Source organism: Oncorhynchus keta, chromosome 34 (genome assembly GCF_023373465.1).
Source record: "Oncorhynchus keta strain PuntledgeMale-10-30-2019 chromosome 34, Oket_V2, whole genome shotgun sequence".
Lineage (NCBI taxonomy): Eukaryota > Metazoa > Chordata > Actinopteri > Salmoniformes > Salmonidae > Oncorhynchus > Oncorhynchus keta.
In genome coordinates this window covers 254,702-276,198 of record NC_068454.1, presented here as the reverse complement: position 1 = coordinate 276,198, position 21,497 = coordinate 254,702, and the positions used below count along the sequence as shown (strand labels likewise).

The window sequence follows — 21,497 nt, the reverse complement described above, 5'->3', positions numbered from 1 at the left end:
AGGTAGGCTAGTTGAGAACACCTTTATTTAACCAGGTAGGCCAGTTGAGAACACCTTTATTTAACCAGGTAGGCCAGTTGACAACACCTTAATTTAACCAGGTAGGCCAGTTGAGAACACCTTTATTTAAGCAGGTAGGCCAGTTGAGAACACCTTTATTTAACCAGGGAGGCCAGTTGAGAACACCTTTATTCAACCAGGTAGGCCAGTTGAGAACACCTTTATTCAACCAGGGAGGCCAGTTGAGAACACCTTTATTTAACCAGGTAGGCCAGTTGAGAACACCTTTATTTAACCAGGAGGGCTAGTTGAGAACACCTTTATTTAACCAGGTAGGCCAGTTGAGAACACCTTTATTTAACCAGGTAGGCCAGTTGAGAACACCTTTATTTAACCAGGTAGGCCAGTTGAGAACACCTTTATTTAACCAGGTAGGCCAATTGAGAACACCTTTATTTAACCAGGGAGGCCAGTTGAGAACACCTTTATTTTACCAGGTAGGCCAGTTGAGAACACCTTTATTTAACCAGGTAGGCTAGTTGAGAACACCTTTATTTAACCAGGTAGGCCAGTTGAGAACACCTTTATTTAACCAGGTAGGCCAGTTGACAACACCTTTATTTAACCAGGTAGGCCAGTTGAGAACACCTTTATTTAACCAGGTAGGCCAGTTGAGAACACCTTTATTTAACCAGGTAGGCCAGTTGAGAACACCTTTATTTAACCAGGTAGGCCAGTTGAGAACACCTTTATTTAACCAGGTAGGCCAGTTGAGAACACCTTTATTTAACCAGGTAGGCCAGTTGAGAACACCTTTATTTAACCAGGGAGGCCAGTTGAGAACACCTTTATTTAACCAGGTAGGCCAGTTGACAACACCTTTATTTAACCAGGTAGGCCAGTTGAGAACACCTTTATTTAACCAGGTAGGCCAGTTGAGAACACCTTTATTTAACCAGGTAGGCCAGTTGAGAACACCTTTATTTAACCAGGTAGGCCAGTTGAGAACACCTTTATTTAACCAGGTAGGCCAGTTGAGAACACCTTTATTTAACCAGGTAGGCCAGTTGAGAACACCTTTATTTAACCAGGGAGGCCAGTTGAGAACACCTTTATTTAACCAGGGAGGCCAGTTGAGAACACCTTTATTTAACCAGGTAGGCCAGTTGAGAACACCTTTATTTAACCAGGTAGGCCAGTTGAGAACACCTTTATTTAACCAGGGAGGCCAGTTGAGAACACCTTTATTTAACCAGGTAGGCCAGTTGAGAACACCTTTATTTAACCAGGGAGGCCAGTTGAGAACAAGTTCTCATTTACAACTGCGACCTGGCCAAGATAAAGCAAAGCAGTTCGACACATACAACAACACAGAGTTACACATGGAATAAACAAAACATAGTCAATAATACAGTAGAACAAAAGAAAACAAAAAGTCTATATACAGTGAGTGCAAATGAGGTAAGTTAAGGAAATAAATAGGCCATGGTGGCGAAGTAATTACAATATAGTAATTAAACACTGGTATGGTAGATCGGCAGAAGATGAATGTGCAGGTAGAGATACTGGGGTGCAAAGGAGCAAAATAAGTAAATAAATACAGTATGGGGATGAGGTAGATAGATGGGCTGTTTACAGATGGGCTATGTACAGGTGCAGTGATCTGTAAACTGCTCTGACAGCTGGTGCTTAAAGCTAGCGAGGGAGATGGGAGTCTCCAGCTTCAGAGATTTTTGCCATTCGTTCCAGTCATTGGCAGCAGAGAACTGGAAGGAAAGACGACCAAAGGAGGAATTGGCTTTGGGGGTGACCAGTGAGATATACCTGCTGGAGCACGTGCTACGAGTGGGTGCTGCTATGGTGACCAGTGAGCTGAGATAAGGTGGTGCTTTACCTAGCAGAGACTTGTAGCCAGTGGGTTTGGCGACGAGTATGAAGCGAGGGCCAACCAACGAGAGCGTACAGGTCGCAATGGTGGGTAGTGTATGGGGCTTTGGTGACAAAACGGATGGCACTGTGATATACTGCATCCAGTTTGTTGAGTAGAGTGTTGGAGGCTATTTTGTAGATGACATCACCGAAGTCATGGATCAGTAGGATGGTCAGTTTTACGAGGGTATGTTTGGCAGCATGAGTTAAGGATGCTTTGTTGTGAAATAGGAAGCCGATTCTAGATTTCATTTTGGATTAGAGATGTTTGATATGGGTCTGGAAGGAGAGTTTGCAGTCTAGCCAGACACCTAGGTACTTATAGGTGTCCACATATTCAAGGTCGGAACCATCCAGTGTGGTGATGCTAGTCGGGCATGCGGGTGCAGGCAGCGATCGGTTGAAAAGCATGCATTTGGTTTTACTAGCGTTTAAGAGCAGTTGGAGGCCACGGAAGGAGTGTTGTATGGCATTGAAGCTCGATTGGAGGTTAGATAGCACAGTGTCCAATGACGGGCCGAAAGTGTATACAATGGTGTCGTCTGCGTAGAGGTGGATCAGGGAATCGCCCGCAGCAAGAGCAACATCATTGATATACACAGAGAAAAGAGTCTGCCCGAGAATTGAACCCTGTGGCACCCCCATAGAGACTGCCAGAGGACCGGACAACATGCCCTCCGATTTGACACACTGAACTCTGTCTGCAAAGTAATTGGTGAAGGCAGGCAGTCATCCGAAAAACCGAGGCTACTGAGTCTGCCGATAAGAATATGGTGATTGACAGAGTCGAAAGCCTTGGCAAGGTCGATGAAGACGGCTGCACAGTACTGTCTTTTATCGATGGCGGTTATGATGTCGTTTAGTACCTTGAGTGTGGCTGAGGTGCACCCGTGACCGGCTCGGAAACCAGATTGCATAGCGGAGAAGGTACGGTGGGATTCGAGATGGTCAGTGACCTGTTTGTTGACTTGGCTTTCGAAAGACCTTAGATAGGCAGGGCAGGATGGATATAGGTCTGTAACAGTTTGGGTCCAGGGTGTCTCCCCCTTTGAAGAGGGGGATGACTGCGGCAGCTTTCCAATCCTTGGGGATCTCAGACGATATGAAAGAGGTTGAACAGGCTGGTAATAGGGGTTGCGACAATGACGGCGGATAGTTTCAGAAATAGAGTGTCCAGATTGTCAAGCCCAGCTGATTTATACGGGTCCAGGTTTTGCAGCTCTTTCAGAACATCTGCTATCTGGATTTGGGTAAAGGAGAACCTGGAGAGGCTTGGGCGAGGAGCTGCGGGGGGGCCGGAGCTGTTGGCCGAGGTAGGAGTAGCCAGGCGGAAGGCATGGCCAGCCGTTGAGAAATGCTTGTTGAAGTTTTCGATAATCATGGATTTGTCGGTGGTGACAGTGTTTCCTTGCCTCAGTGCAGTGGGCAGCTGGGAGGAGGTGCTCTTGTTCTCCATGGACTTCACAGTGTCCCAGAACTTTTTGGAGTTGGAGCTACAGGATGCAAACTTCTGCCTGAAGAAGCTGGCCTTAGCTTTCCTGACTGACTGCGTGTATTGGTTCCTGACTTCCCTGAACAGTTGCATATCGCGGGGACTGTTCGATGCTATTGCAGTCCGCCACAGGATGTTTTTGTGCTGGTCGAGGGCAGTCAGGTCTGGAGTGAACCAAGGGCTGTATCTGTTCTTGGTTCTGCATTTTTTGAACGGAGCATGCTTATCTAAAATGGTGAGGAAGTTACTCTTAAAGAATGACCAGGCATCCTCAACTGACGGGATGAGGTCAATGTCCTTCCAGGATACCCGGGCCAGGTCGATTATAAAGGCCTGCTCACAGAAGTGTTTTAGGGAGCGTTTGACAGTGATGAGGGGTGGTCGTTTGACTGCGGCACCGTAGCGGATACAGGCAATGAGGCAGTGGTCGCTGAGATCCTGGTTGAAGACAGCGGAGGTGTATTTGGAGGGCCAGTTGGTCAGGATGACGTCTATGAGGGTGCCCTTGCTTACAGAGTTAGGGTTGTACCTGGTGGGTTCCTTGATGATTTGTGTGAGATTGAGGGCATCTAGCTTAGATTGTAGGACTGCCGGGGTGTTAAGCATATCCCAGTTTAGGTCACCTAACAGAACAAATTCTGAAGCTAGATGGGGGGCAATCAATTCACAAATGGTGTCCAGGGCACAGCTGGGAGCTGACGGGGGTCGGTAGCAGGCGGCAACAGTGAGAGACTTGTTTCTGGAGAGAGTAATTTTCAGAATTAGTAGTTCGAACTGTTTGGGTATGGACCTGGAAAGTATGACATTACTTTGCAGGCTATCTCTGCAGTAGACTGTTAATGATCTCTCTAGCTACATGTTATGTTAATGATCTCTCTAGCTACATGTTATGTTAATGATCTCTCTAGCTACATGTTATGTTAATGATCTCTCTCTAGCTACGTGTTTTGTGGTGATGTATGGATGTGGGAGTCACACGTTCAAGTTAATTTACCACGTTGAAAGAATACATGGGAAAGCTGACTCACCCGAGCTCTCACAATAAATAGCAATAAGTTACTGCCCCCATATCTACCATGTATATCCCATGTTCCACTCGGCTTTAAGAAAAACATTGAAATTCAAAGTGTACTGTATGTTACTGATTCATGAGTTTCAATGGAAACTGGATTTTAAATATACATTTTCTGTGTAATTGTAAAGCCGTAGCTTGTGTAAACAGATGAATATATTCCAAATAAATAAACCTTTGTAGATACAGTGGTAGGTATGTTTGTATTTATTGCAGTGTACTTATGGGTGATGTGCAACTGATCAAGACTTTAATAAATGTCCGTCACAATCAGTTGAATTAAACAGCAGTAGAATTCACAGTTAAAGTTGGAGCGTTTCCTCTAACACACAATTCATAATCTTTGGTCTGAGGGTATTTGACACAGCTTATCCAGAGTTGGGTGTCTGCTTCCCACGTACACCACGTGTTATCATTAAATATAGTGTGACTAGCTTTGTAAAGTTACCATCTAGTGTAACTAGCTTTGTAAAGTTACCATCTAGTGTAACTAGCTTTGTAAAGTCACCATCTAGTGTAACTAGCTTTGTAAAGTTACCATCTAGTGTAACTAGCTTTGTAAAGTTACCATCTAGTGTAACTAGCTTTGTAAAGTCACCATCTAGTGTAACTAGCTTTGTAAAGTTACCATCCAGTGTAACCAGCTTTGTAAAGTTACCATCTAGTGTAACTAGCTTTTCTTGGAGCAGCAGTAATGTATCTTGGATGCAAGATGTACCTTAGGATGCTAAGTTTGAAACTTGCCTCAGAACCTCGCCGTACCCGCCCAAAATGCCACAATATGATTTGAATATTTTCCTTCAATAATAATAATAATATAATAATAATAAATGGTTGAGCTCTATCCTGGCTCAATCTGCTCCTCTGTTCCCTGGTTAGCTGTAGGTTAGCTCTGTGCTGGGATACTGGCTAAGGGACCGTGGTGGGGAGTAGTGGCCTGCTGACCCTCTGGGTTAGAGTTGTATGTCTCTGTCTTGGCTGTGCTGTGCTGCTGTTTCAGCCACATAGCAGAGTACAAACCTCCCTGGGACAGCAACTCCTCATGCCTGGAGGGAGGGAGGGAGGGAGGGAGAGGGGGGAGTCAAAGAGGAGAGAGGGGGAGTCAAAGAGGAGAGAGGGGGAGTCAAAGAGGAGAGAGGGGGGAGTCAAAGAGGAGAGAGGGGAGTCAAAGAGGAGAGAGGGGGAGTCAAAGAGTTAATACCATACTATATACAGGGTCAGTTAGTACCATACTATATACAGGGTCAGTTAATACCATATTATATACAGGGTCAGTTAATACCATACTATATACAGGGTCAGTTAATACCATACTATATACAGGGTCAGTTAATACCATACTATATACAGGGTCAGTTAATACCATACTATATACAGGGTCAGTTAGTACCATACTATATACAGGGTCAGTTAATACCATACTATATACAGGGTCAGTTAGTACCATACTATATACAGGGTCAGTTAATACCATACTATATACAGGGTCAGTTAATACCATACTATATACAGGGTCAGTTCATACCATACTATATACAGGGTCAGTTCATACCATACTATATACAGGGTCAGTTAATACCATACTATATACAGGGTCAGTTAATACCATACTATATACAGGGTCAGTTAATACCATACTATATACAGGGTCAGTTAATACCATACTATATACAGGGTCAGTTAGTATCATACTATATACAGGGTCAGTTAGTACCATACTATATACAGGGTCAGTTAATACCATACTATATACAGGGTCAGTTAATACCATACTATATACAGGGTCAGTTAATACCATACTATATACAGGGTCAGTTAGTACCATACTATATACAGGGTCAGTTAGTACCATACTATATACAGGGTCAGTTAATCCCATACTATATACAGGGTCAGTTAATACTATATACAGGGTCAGTTAATACCATAATATATACAGGGTCAGTTAATACCATACTATATACAGGGTCAGTATCATATTAACAATGTACAGGGATACTGGAGTGATGGAGGTAGATATGTATAGAGGGAAGGAGACAGGGATACTGGAGTGATGGAGGTAGATATGTATAGGGGGAAGGTGACAGGGATACTGGAGTGATGGAGGTAGATATGTATAGGGGGAAGGGGACAGGGATACTGGAGTGATGGAGGTAGATATGTATAGGGGGAAGGAGACAGGGATACTGGAGTGATGGAGGTAGATATGTATAGGGGGAAGGGGACAGGGATACTGGAGTGATGGAGGTAGATATGTATAGGGGTAAGGGGACAGGGATACTGGAGTGATGGAGGTAGATATGTATAGGGGTAAGGGGACAGGGATACTGGAGTGATGGAGGTAGATATGTATAGGGGAAGGAGACAGGGATACTGGAGTGATGGAGGTAGATATGTATAGGGGTAAGGAGACAGGGATACTGGAGTGATGTAGGTAGATATGTATAGGGGGAAGGGGACAGGGATACTGGAGTGATGGAGGTAGATATGTATAGGGGTAAGGAGACAGGGATACTGTAGTGATGGAGGTAGATATGTATAGGGGGAAGGTGACAGGGATACTGGAGTGATGGAGGTAGATATGTATAGGGGGAAGGGGACAGGGATACTGGAGTGATGGAGGTAGATATGTATAGGGGGAAGGAGACATGGATACTGGAGTGATGGAGGTAGATATGTATAGGGGGAAGGGGACAGGGATACTGGAGTGATGGAGGTAGATATGTATAGGGGGAAGGAGACAGGGATACTGGAGTGATGGAGGTAGATATGTATAGGATGAAGGGGACAGGGATACTGGAGTGATGGAGGTAGATATGTATAGGGGGAAGGTGACAGGGATACTGGAGTGATGGAGGTAGATATGTATAGGGGGAAGGAGACAGGGATACTGGAGTGATGGAGGTAGATATGTATAGGGGGAAGGGGACAGGGATACTGGAGTGATGGAGGTAGATATGTATAGGGGGAAGGTGACAGGGATACTGGAGTGATGGAGGTAGATATGTATAGGGGGAAGGAGACAGGGATACTGGAGTGATGGAGGTAGATATGTATAGGGGTAAGGGGATACTGGAGTGATGGAGGTAGATATGTAGAGGGGTAAGGAGACAGGGATACTGGAGTGATGGAGGTAGATATGTATAGGGGGAAGGAGACAGGGATACTGGAGTGATGGAGGTAGATATGTATAGGGGGAAGGGGATACTGGAGTGATGGAGGTAGATATGTATAGGGGGAAGGAGACAGGGATACTGGAGTGATGGAGGTAGATATGTATAGGGGGAAGGGGACAGGGATACTGGAGTGATGGAGGTAGATATGTATAGGGGGAAGGGGACAGGGATACTGGAGTGATGGAGGTAGATATGTATAGGGGGAAGGAGACAGGATACTGGAGTGATGGAGGTAGATATGTATAGGAGGAAGGAGACAGGGATACTGGAGTGATGGAGGTAGATATGTATAGGGGGAAGGGGACAGGGATACTGGAGTGATGGAGGTAGATATGTATAGGGGGAAGGAGACAGGGATACTGGAGTGATGGAGGTAGATATGTATAGGGGGAAGGTGACAGGGATACTGGAGTGATGGAGGTAGATATGTATAGGGGTAAGGGGACAGGGATACTGGAGTGATGGAGGTAGATATGTATAGGGGTAAGGAGACAGGGATACTGGAGTGATGGAGTTAGATATGTATAGGGGGAAGGAGACAGGGATACTGGAGTGATGGAGGTAGATATGTATAGGGGGAAGGGGACAGGGATACTGGAGTGATGGAGGTAGATATGTATAGGGGGAAGGGGACAGGGATACTGGAGTGATGTAGGTAGATGCAGTTGAAGTTGGAAGTTTACATACACCTTAACCAAATACATTTAAACTCAGTTTTTCACAACTCCTGACATTTAATCCTCGTAAAAAATGCCCTGTCTTAGATCAGTTAGGATCACCACTTTATTTTAAGAATGTGAAATGTCAGAATAATAGTCGAGAGAATTATTTATTTCAGCTTTTATTTCTTTCATCACATTCTCAGTGGGTCAGAAGTGTACATAGTCAATTAGTATTTGGTAGCATTGCCTTGAAATTGTTTAACTTGGGTAACTTAGGAGCCTGTTGGTGTCAGACTTGATGCTCTGGTACCGCCTGCCATCAGGAAGCAGAGAGGATAGTCTATGTCTTGGGGATAGAAGCTGTTAGGAGCCTGTTGGTGTCAGACTTGATGCTCTGGTACCGCCTGCCATCAGGAAGCAGAGAGGATAGTCTATGTCTTGGGGATAGAAGCCGTTAGGAGCCTGTTGGTGTCAGACTTTATGCTCTGGTACCGCCTGCCATCAGGAAGCAGAGAGGATAGTCTATGTCTTGGGGATAGAAGCCGTTAGGAGCCTGTTGGTGTCAGACTTTATGCTCCGGTACCGCCTGCCATCAGGAAGCAGAGAGGATAGTCTATGTCTTGAGTGGTTGGAGTCTTTAACCATTTTCCGGGACTTCCTTTCACACCGCCTGATATAGAGGTCCTGGATGGCAGGGAGCTGGGCCCCAGTGATGTACTGGGCTGTCCTCACCACCTGATATAGTGGTCCTGGATGGCAGGGAGCTGGGCCCCAGTGATGTACTGGGCTGTCCTCACCAACACCTGATATAGAGGTCCTGGATGGCAGGGAGCTGGGCCCCAGTGATGTACTGGGCTGTCCTCACCAACACCTGATATAGAGGTCCTGGATGGCAGGGAGCTGGGCCCCAGTGATGTACTGGGCTGTCCTCACCAACACCTGATATAGAGGTCCTGGATGGCAGGGAGCTGGGCCCCAGTGATGTACTGGGCTGTCCTCACCAACACCTGATATAGAGGTCCTGGATGGCAGGGAGCTGGGCCCCAGTGATGTACTGGGCTGTCCTCACCACCCTCTGATATAGAGGTCCTGGATGGCAGGGAGCTGGGCCCCAGTGATGTACCGGGCTGGCCGCACCACCCTCTGGTATAGAGGTTCTGGATGGCAGGGAGCTGGGCCCCAGTGATGTACTGGGCTGTCCTCACCACCTGATATAGAGGTCCTGGATGGCAGGGAGCTGGGCCCCAGTGATGTACTGGGCTGTCCTCACCACCTGATATAGAGGTCCTGGATGGCAGGGAGCTGGGCCCCAGTGATGTACTGGGCTGTCCTCACCACCTGATATAGAGGTCCTGGATGGCAGGGAGCTGGGCCCCAGTGATGTACTGGGCTGTCCTCACCAACACCTGATATAGAGGTCCTGGATGGCAGGGAGCTGGGCCCCAGTGATGTACTGGGCTGTCTATACCACCACCTGGTATAGAGGTACTGAATGGCAGGGAGCTGGGCCCCAGTGATGTACTGGGCTGTCCTCACCAACACCTGATATAGAGGTCCTGGATGGCAGGGAGCTGGGCCCCAGTGATGTACTGGGCTGTCCTCACCAACACCTGATATAGAGGTCCTGGATGGCAGGGAGCTCGGCCTCAGTGATGTACCGGGCTGGCCGCACCACCCTCTGATATAGAGGTTCTGGATGGCAGGGAGCTCAGTCCCAGTGATGTACCGGGCTGGCCACACCACCCTCTGATATAGAGGTCCTTGATGGCCGCACCACCCTCTGTAGCGCCATGCGATTGAAGGCAATGCTGTTGCCATAACCAGCAGTTATGCAGCCAGTCAAGATGCTCTCAATGCTGTAGAACTTTTTGAGGATTTGAGGTTCCATGCTAAACCTTTTCAACCTCCTGACGTGAAAGAGGTGCTGTCATTAGTGATGTGGACACCGAGGAACTTGAAGCTCTCGACCCGCTCTACTACAGCCCGGTTGATGTTTTTATATGTTGTGTATCTTTCCTATATCCACTTCCAGTTCTGTCTGGTTTGTTTCAACACAAAGCTAGCGCCCATCTAGCTTAGATGCTCCTCCCTCTACCTGCCTTCATTATTTTAACACCAAAGCATCATGGGAACTGTAGTAATCTCGGTATTCTAACAGCCAAGCATCATGGGAACTGTAGTAATCTCAGCATTCTAACAGCCAAGCATCATGGGAACTGTAGTAATATCAGCATTCTAACAGCCAAGCATCATGGGAACTGTAGTAAGCTCAGTATTCTAACAGCCAAGCATCATGGGAACTGTAGTAATCTCAGTATTCTAACACCAAAGCATCATGGGAACTGTAGTAATCTCAGGATTCTAACAGCCAAGCATCATGGGAACTGTAGTAATCTCAGCATTCTAACAGCCAAGCATCATGGGAACTGTAGTAAGCTCAGTATTCTAACAGCCAAGCATCATGGGAACTGTAGTAATCTCAGTATTCTAACACCAAAGCATCATGGGAACTGTAGTAATCTCAGGATTCTAACAGCCAAGCATCATGGGAACTGTAGTAATCTCAGTATTCTAACACCAAAGCATCATGGGAACTGTAGTAATCTCAGTATTCTAACACCAAAGCATCATGGGAACTGTAATAATCTCAGCATTCTAACAGCCAAGCATCATGGGAACTGTAGTAATTTAATCATTTTGGGCAATTTGGATAACTAGGGCCACTAAAACCTTTCTCTGGAGTCGTGGAGACAAGCTGTGGAACGTTCCTTTAACTCTCTCTTTTCAAAGACACCTCTTAAAACATTTTCTCAGTGATTTGTTGAAAGAACGAAATGCAACAATGAGATGGGAACAAGAGGTCAAGTTTGCTCAGCCATAACGTGATATAAAAATGTCTGTATAGTAAAAGCCTGTTTCTACCAGTAGAATAGAACCCAATGGAACAGTTTTGTGCTCTCAGTTGTACAGCAGGGGAACAGCTCTCGGCATAATGGAAAATCACACCAGGACACTATTTCACAGGTAGTGGCACCCTATACTACACTGAAGCTGGAGGTTAACTGCCTGACAGACTGGATCTTTTGAAAGTGTATAGCATCTTGTATAGGGTTTACTATCACTAAAGTCAGTTACTCACCTCCCTCTCTCGGCAATCTGGCCATCATGGACTACCAGGATCTGGTCTGAGCCAACGATGGTCGACAATCTGAGACAAAACACAATAACACTCACTTCAGCAAGAATGACTTGGTTAGAACCAGCATCGGTGTACAATGGAACACTATAAGAATGACTTGGTTAGAACCAGCATCGGTGTAGAATGGAACACTATAAGAATGACCTGGTTAGAACCAGCATCGGTGTAGAATGGAACACTATAAGAATGACTTGGTTAGAACCAGCATCGGTGTAGAATGGAACACTATAAGAATGACCTGGTTAGAACCAGCATCGGTGTAGAATGGAACACTATAAGAATGACTTGGATAGAACCAGCATCGGTGTAGAATGGAACACTATAAGAATGACTTGGTTAGAACCAGCATCGGTGTAGAATGGAACACTATAAGAATGACTTGGTTAGAACCAGCATCGGTGTAGAATGGAACACTATAAGAATGACTTGGATAGAACCAGCATCGGTGTAGAATGGAACACTATAAGAATGACCTGGTTAGAACCAGCATCGGTGTAGAATGGAACACTATAAGAATGACTTGGATAGAACCAGCATCGGTGTAGAATGGAACACTGTAAGAATGACTTGGTTAGAACCAGCATCGGTGTAGAATGGAACACTATAAGACTGACTTGGATAGAACCAGCATCGGTGTAGAATGGAACACTATAAGAATGACTTGGATAGAACCAGCATCGGTGTAGAATGGAACACTATAAGACTGACTTGGATAGAACCAGCATCGGTGTAGAATGGAACACTATAAGAATGACTTGGTTAGAACCAGCATCGGTGTAGAATGGAACACTATAAGAATGACTTGGTTAGAACCAGCATCGGTGTAGAATGGAACACTATAAGAATGACTTGGTTAGAACCAGCATCGGTGTAGAATGGAACACTATAAGAATGACCTGGTTAGAACCAGCATCGGTGTAGAATGGAACACTATAAGAATGACTTGGATAGAACCAGCATCGGTGTAGAATGGAACACTATAAGAATGACTTGGTTAGAACCAGCATCGGTGTAGAATGGAACACTATAAGAATGACTTGGTTAGAACCAGCATCGGTGTAGAATGGAACACTATAAGAATGACTTGGTTAGAACCAGCATCGGTGTAGAATGGAACACTATAAGAATGACTTGGTTAGAACCAGCATCGGTGTAGAATGGAACACTATAAGAATGACTTGGATAGAACCAGCATCGGTGTAGAATGGAACACTATAGGGTCAGGTACCCTATTCCCTTTGGTCAGATACCCTATTCCCTTTGGTCAGATACCCTATTCCCTTTGGTCAGGTACCCTATTCCTTTGGTCAGGTACCCTATTCCCTTTGGTCAGATACCCTATTCCCTTTGGTCAGATACCCTATTCCTTTGGTCAGATACCCTATTCCCTTTGGTCAGATACCCTATTCCCTTTGGTCAGATACCCTATTCCCTTTGGTCAGGTACCCTATTCCCTTTGGTCAGGTACCCTATTCCCTTTGGTCAGGTACCCTATTCCCTTTGGTCAGATACCCTATTCCCTTTGGTCAGATACCCTATTCCCTTTAGTCAGATACCCTATTCCCTTTAGTCAGATACCCTATTCCCTTTGGTCAGGTACCCTATTCCCTTTGGTCAGGTACCCTATTCCCTTTGGTCAGGTACCCTATTCCCTTTGGTCAGGTACCCTATTCCCTTTGGTCAGGTACCCTATTCCCTTTAGTCAGATACCCTATTCCCTTTAGTCAGATACCCTATTCCCTTTGGTCAGATACCCTATTCCCTTTGGTCAGATACCCTATTCCCTTTGGTCAGGTACCCTATTCCCTTTGGTCAGGTACCCTATTCCCTTTGGTCAGGTACCCTATTCCCTTTGGTCAGGTACCCTATTCCCTTTGGTCAGATACCCTATTCCCTTTGGTCAGATACCCTATTCCCTTTGGTCAGATACCCTATTCCCTTTGGTCAGGTACCCTATTCCCTTTGGTCAGGTACCCTATTCCCTTTGGTCAGGTACCCTATTCCCTTTGGTCAGGTACCCTATTCCCTTTGGTCAGGTACCCTATTCCCTTTGGTCAGGTACCCTATCCCCTTTGGTCAGATACCCTATCCCCTTTGGTCAGATACCCTATTCCCTTTGGTCAGATACCCTATCCCCTTTGGTCAGATACCCTATTCCCTTTGGTCAGATACCCTATCCCCTTTGGTCAGATACCCTATTCCCTTTGGTCAGATACCCTATTCCCTTTGGTCAGATACCCTATTCCCTTTGGTCAGATACCCTATTCCCTTTGGTCAGATACCCTATTCCCTTTGGTCAGATACCCTATTCCCTTTGGTCAGATACCCTATCCCCTTTGGTCAGATACCCTATTATGAGATATAAAGGCATATGAAGCAGAGATCCCTTCTGTCTTTGTTGTTTTCCCCAGCCAGAAACACACAGTGTTCGGGGTCGATCTGTGACATTACATCAATGTAAACACATGTAGACAGCTGGGAGACAGATTGAGGGAGGATTACATCTGTTAACACAACAGCTGATGATTGACTGGCTCTTTGAAAGCGTTACCTGTGTGTTACTACTATAGTGGTCCTGTTGGCACAGACTTTGGAGAGTGAAGCCTGGATGTTGCGTTCTGTCTGTGTGTCCAGGGCTGACGTGGCCTGCAGAGAGAGACAGGGAGAGAGACAGTTAGTACGTGGCCTGCAGAGAGAGAGAGACAGGGAGAGAGAGAGACAGGGAGAGAGAGAGACAGGGAGGGAGAGAGACAGGGAGAGAGATAGTTAGTACGTGGCCTGCAGAGAGAGAGAGACAGGGAGAGAGAGACAGGGAGAGAGACAGTTAGTACGTGGCCTGCAGAGGGAGAGAGAGAGACAGGGAGAGAGAGAGACAGGGATAGAGAAAGACAGAGAGAGAGAGTTAGTATGTAGCCTGCAGAGAGTCAGGGAGAGAGAGAGTTAGTACGTGGCCTGCAGAGAGAAAGACAGGGAGAGAGAGAGACAGGGAGAGAGAGAGAGGGAGAGAGAGAGACAGGGAGAGAGAGAGTTAGTATGTCGCCTGCAGAGAGAGAGACAGGGAGAGAGAGAGAGGGGTAGTATGTCGCCTGCAGAGAGAGAGACAGGGAGAGAGAGAGAGGGGTAGTATGTAGCCTGCAGAGAGAGAGACAGGGAGAGAGAGAGAGGGGTAGTATGTAGCCTCTAGCATAGAAAATAATAACATGGGACCAACATGAGAATATAACCAAAAGTTATGATATGAAGTCTATCAGACTGTAACTCCTATTGTTTCCCAACCAGCAGGGTTTGGCTGCAATTCAACAGAAACTTCAGAACACACATGATTGGTTTCCAGCTCAAAGAACCATTGGCCCTTCTATCTACAGCAAAGCAATGAAGTCAAGCTAGGTTGAGGACCTGTGTGACAGAGACGAGGAGGGTTTTATACACACATGGTCCCTGACATGACTCTCACCTGCCCCCCACCTGCCCCCCCTCCCACCTGCCCTCTTCCTCCATGCCCTCCTCCCTCCCACCTCCCCTCCTCCTTCCCACCTGCCCTCCTCCCTCCCCCTGCCCTCCTCCCTCCCACCTGCCCTCTTCCTCCATGCCCTCCTCCCTCCCCCTGCCCTATTCCTCCCTGCACCCCACCCCCCCTCTTCCTCCATGCCCTCCTCCCTCCCCTGCCCTCCTCCCTCCCCCTGCCCTATTCCTCCCTGCACCCCACCCCCCACCTGCCCTCTTCCTCCATGCCCTCCTCCCTCCCCTGCCCCCTCCTCCCTCCCCCTGCCCTATTCCTCCCTGCACCCCACCCCCCACCTACCCTCTTCCTCCCTGCACTCCCCCACCTACCCTATTCCTCCCTGCACTCCCCCCACCTACCCTATTCCTCCCTGCACTCCCCCCACCTGCCCTCTTCCTCCATGCCCTCCTCCCTCCCACCTGCCCTCCTCCCTCCCCCTGCCCTATTCCTCCCTGCACTCCCCCACCTACCCTATTCCTCCCTGCACTCCCCCCACCTACCCTATTCCTCCCTGCACTCCCCCCACCTACCCTATTCCTCCCTGCACTCCCCCCCACCTGCCCTCCTCCCTCCTATCTGCCCTCTTTCCCCCTGCCGTCCTCCCACCCCCTGCCCTCTTCCCGACCCCCCCCTATCTCTCACCTCATCCAGCAGTATAATACGGGGGTCCTTCAGGATTGTACGGGCGATGGCTACTCTCTGTTTCTCTCCTCCACTCAGCTTCAGACCCCTCTCTCCCACCTGGGTCTCATACCCTGTGGAGACAATACACATTATCCTCCTCATCCTCCTCATCATCTTCATCCTCTTCTTCATCATCCTCTTCCTCACCCTCGGGCAGTGACAGGATCTTGTAGTGTATGTCCGCAGCGAGGGCAGCCTCCTCCACCTCCTGGTCACTAGCGGGAATGCGTCCGTACCGGATGTTGTTTCTTATGCTGTCATTGAAGAGCACCGTGTCCTGAGGAACCACACCGATGTAGGAGCGGAGAGAGGTCTGGGTCACCTATAGCCAGGGATGGTACAGATTAGGATTACAGAGAGAGGTCTGGGTCACCTATAGCCAGGGATGGTACAGATTAGGATTACAGAGAGAGGTCTGGGTCACCTATGGCCAGGGATGGTACAGATTAGGATTACAGAGAGAGGTCTGGGTCACCTATAGCCAGGGATGGTACAGATTAGGATTACAGAGAGAGGTCTGGGTCACCTATAGCCAGGGATGGTACAGATTAGGATTACAGAGAGAGGTCTGGGTCACCTATAGCCAGGGATGGTACAGATTAGGATTACAGAGAGAGGTCTGGGTCCCATTACTCAGCGGGCAGGTTAGGATTATTTGTATTTTATTTAACTAGGCAAGTGAGTTAAGAACAATTTCTTATTTACAATGACGGCCTGCCCCGGCCAAACACTAAACCTGACAACGCTGGGCCTATTGTGCGCTGCCCTATGGGACTCCCAATCACGACCGGTTATGATACAGCCTGGAATCGAACCAGGGTCTGTTGTGACGCCTCTAACACTGAGATGCAGTAATATAGACTGCTGCGCCACTCGGGAGCCCCTACAGACCATACAGTGTAGCCTGCTCTGGCTACACTGGAATACAGGGCACAGATAAACAAGTACACACACACACACACACACACACACACACACACACACACACACACACACACACACACACACACACACACACACACACACACACACACACATACATACATACATACATACATACATACATACATACATACATACATACATACATACATACATACATACTATCCACCGTGACATTACTACTGACATGACTACTGACATTACTACTGACATTACTACTGACATTATTACTGACATTACTACTGACATTACTACTGACATTACTACTGACATTACTACTGACATTACTACTGACATTACTACTGACATTACTACTGACATTACTACTGACATTACTACTGACATTACTACTGACATTACTACTGACATTACTACTGACATTACTACTGACATTACTACTGACATTACTACTGACATTACTACTGACATTATTACTGACATTACTACTGACATTACTACTGACATTACTACTGACATTATTACTGACATTATTACTGACATTACTACTGACATTATTACTGACATTACTACTGACATGACTACTGACATGACTACTGACATTACTACTGACATTACTACTGACATTATTACGGACATTACTACTGACATTTCTACTGACATTACTACTGACATTACTACTGCACCGTGAAATTACTACTGACATTACTACTGACATTACTACTGACATTACTACTGACATTACTACTGCACTGTGAAATTACTACTGACATTACTACTGACATTACTACTGCACTGTGACATTATTACTGACATTACTACTGACATTACTACTGACATTACTACTGACATTACTACTGACATTACTACTGACATTACATTACTACTGACATTACTACTGCACTGTGACATTACTACTGACATTACTACTGACATTATTACTGACATTACTACTGACATTATTACTGACATTACTACTGACATTATTACTGACATTACTACTGCACCGTGAAATTACTACTGACATTACCTCTGACATTACTACTGACATTACTACTGCACTGTGACATTATTACTGACATTACTACTGACATTACTACTGCCGTTACTGCTGACATTACTACTGACATTACTACTGACATTACTACATTACTACTGACATTACTACTGCACTGTGACATTACTACTGACATTATTACTGACATTACTACTGACATTATTACTGACATTACTACTGACATTACTACTGCACTGTGACATTACTACTGACATTATTACTGACATTACTACTGACATTACTACTGACATTACTACTGCACTGTGACATTACTACTGACATTATTACTGACATTAGATCCCATAGAGTTAACTCACCCTGTATATATACCCTATAGAGTTAACTCACCCTGTATATAGACCCTATAGAGTTAACTCACCCTGTATATATACCCTATAGAGTTAACTCACCCTGGATATAGACCCTATAGAGTTAACTCACCCTGGATATAGACCCTATAGAGTTAACTCACCCTGTATATAGACCCTATAGAGTTAACTCACCCTGGATATAGACCCTATAGAGTTAACTCACCCTGGATATAGACCCTATAGAGTTAACTCACCCTGTATATATACCCTATAGAGTTAACTCACCCTGGATATAGACCCTATAGAGTTAACTCACCCTGGATATAGACCCTATAGAGTTAACTCACCCTGTATATATACCCTATAGAGTTAACTCACCCTGTATATAGACCCTATAGAGTTAACTCACCCTGTATATATACCCTATAGAGTTAACTCACCCTGGATATAGACCCTATAGAGTTAACTCACCCTGGATATAGACCCTATAGAGTTAACTCACCCTGGATATATCCTGTATATACACCCTATAGAGTTAACTCACCCTGGATATAGATCCTATAGAGTTAACTCACCCTGGATATAGACCCTATAGAGTTAACTCACCCTGTATATAGACCCTATAGAGTTAACTCACCCTGTATATAGACCCTATAGAGTTAACTCACCCTGGATATAGACCCTATAGAGTTAACTCACCCTGTATATAGACCCTATAGACTTAACTCACCCTGTATATATACCCTATAGAGTTAACTCACCCTGGATATAGACCCTATAGAGTTAACTCACCCTGGATATAGACCCTATAGAGTTAACTCACCCTGTATATAGACCCTATAGAGTTAACTCACCCTGTATATAGACCCTATAGAGTTAACTCACCCTGGATATAGACCCTATAGAGTTAACTCACCCTGGATATAGACCCTATAGAGTTAACTCACCCTGGATATAGACCCTATAGAGTTAACTCACCCTGGATATAGACCCTATAGAGTTAACTCACCCTGGATATAGACCCTATAGAGTTAACTCACCCTGTATATAGACCCTATAGAGTTAACTCACCCTGGATATAGACCCTATAGAGTTAACTCACCCTGGATATAGACCCTATAGAGTTAACTCACCCTGGATATAGACCCTATAGAGTTAACTCACCCTGGATATAGACCCTATAGAGTTAACTCACCCTGGATATATCCTGTATATACACCCTATAGAGTTAACTCACCCTGTATATAGACCCTATAGAGTTAACTCACCCTGGATATAGACCCTATAGAGTTAACTCACCCTGGATATAGATCCTATAGAGTTAACTCACCCTGGATATAGACCCTATAGAGTTAACTCACCCTGGATATAGACCCTATAGAGTTAACTCACCCTGGATATAGATCCTATAGAGTTAACTCACCCTGGATATAGATCCTATAGAGTTAACTCACCCTGGATATAGACCCTATAGAGTTAACTCACCCTGTATATAGATCCTATAGAGTTAACTCACCCTGGATATAGATCCTATAGAGTTAACTCACCCTGGATATATCCTGTTCATCGATACGGATGCATCCTCCCTGGACGTCATAGAAGCGAAACAGCAGACGGAGGATAGTGCTTTTACCTGAACCAGACTGGCCCACCTGCAGACACACACAGGGAATGTGGATGTTAAATGTGGCTGTCTGGGTATCCCAAAAGGGGAGGTCATGTGTTTTTATGCTCCTTTTAGTTCATGTTAGTCATGTAATGAAAGGCTATCTGAATAGTTGAACATACCAGAGCAACAGTCTGGCCGGCCATCACAGTGAACGATATACCCCTGAGAATCACATTCCTGAGGACAGCAACACAGATACACAGTCCTACTTCATTTGATTAGGGTGCACACACATTCACACACACTGCCAAGAGATTTACAGATTCTAAATTGACAGGTGAAGGCAAATGACGGAATTGTTAGTTAGATTACTTGTTGGTTATCACTGCATTGTCGGAACTAGAAGCACAAGCATTTCGCTACACTCGCATTTAACATCTGCTAACCATGTGTATGTGACAAATAAAATTTGATTTGATTTGATTTGATTTGACAGGTTGATGCCTTGCTGTAGTACAAGCTCTGCTCTGCTCTGTCCATGACTATCCATCTGTTAAATGTATGTATTGTCTGTCATGAGAGAATATGTCCATAACACCAGAGATAAACTACACACATTCTCATGACATCAGAGATTAACTACACACATTCTCATGACATCAGAGATTAACTACACACATTCTCAAGACATCAGAGATGAACTACGCACATTCTCATAACAGAGATTAACTACACACATTCTCATGACATCAGAGATTAACTACACATTCTCATGACATCAGAGATTAACTACACATTCTCATGACATCAGAGATTAACTACACATTCTCATAACAGAGATTAACTACACACATTCTCATGACATCAGAGATTAACTACACATTCTCATGACATCAGTGATTAACTACACACATTCTCATGACATCAGAGATTAACTAAACATTCTCATGACATCAGAGATTAACTACACACATTCTCAAGACATCAGAGATGAACTACGCACATTCTCATAACAGAGATTAACTACACACATTCTCATGACATCAGAGATTAACTACACATTCTCATGACATCAGTGATTAACTACACACATTCTCATGACATCAGAGATTAACTACACATTCTCATAACAGAGATTAACTACACATTCTCATGACATCAGTGATTAACTACACACATTCTCATGACATCAGAGATTAACTAAACATTCTCATAACAGAGATTAACTACACACATTCTCATGACATCAGAGATTAACTACACATTCTCATAACATCAGAGATAAACTACACACATTCTCATGACATCAGAGATTATCTAAACATTCTCATGACATTAGAGATTATCTAAAAATTCTCATGACATTAGAGATTATCTAAACATTCTCATAACAGAGATTAACTACTCATTCTCATAATATCAGAGATTAACTACACATTCTCACGACATCAGAGATTAACTACACACATTCTCATGACATCAGAGATTAACTACACTTTCTCATGACATCAGAGATTAACTACACATTCTCATGACATCAAAGATTAACTACACATTCTCATGACATCAGAGATTAACTACACACATTCTCATGACAGAGATTAACTACACATTCTCATGACATCAGAGATTAACTACACACATTCTCATGACATCAGAGATTAACTACACACATTCTCATGACATCAGAGATTAACTACACATTCTCACGACATCAGAGATTAACTACACACATTCTCATGACAGAGATTAACTACACATTCTCATGACATCAGAGATTAACTACACATTCTCATGACATCAGAGATTAACTACACACATTCTCATGACAGAGATTAACTACACATTCTCATGACATCAGAGATTAACTACACACATTCTCATGACATCAGAGATTAACTACA

General features: G+C 45.0%; 1 protein-coding gene across 2 annotated transcripts in view; it reads right to left on the bottom strand.

Annotated features, from left to right (window-relative positions):
* Positions 1-5,362: 5,362 nt before the first annotated feature.
* abcb6b (ATP-binding cassette, sub-family B (MDR/TAP), member 6b) overlaps positions 5,363-21,497 on the bottom strand; it is a 71,813-nt gene continuing 55,678 nt past the window's right edge. For both annotated transcript variants that reach the window (XM_052492702.1, XM_052492703.1), the window contains 7 exons: positions 19,773-19,830; positions 19,532-19,636; positions 15,864-16,038; positions 15,675-15,787; positions 14,082-14,176; positions 11,471-11,539; positions 5,363-5,539 (listed from right to left, as the gene is read on the bottom strand). In XM_052492702.1, the coding sequence (XP_052348662.1) occupies positions 5,380-5,539; positions 11,471-11,539; positions 14,082-14,176; positions 15,675-15,787; positions 15,864-16,038; positions 19,532-19,636; positions 19,773-19,830 (775 nt within the window). In that variant the 3' untranslated portion in view covers positions 5,363-5,379. The remainder of the gene's footprint in view (positions 5,540-11,470; positions 11,540-14,081; positions 14,177-15,674; positions 15,788-15,863; positions 16,039-19,531; positions 19,637-19,772; positions 19,831-21,497) is intronic.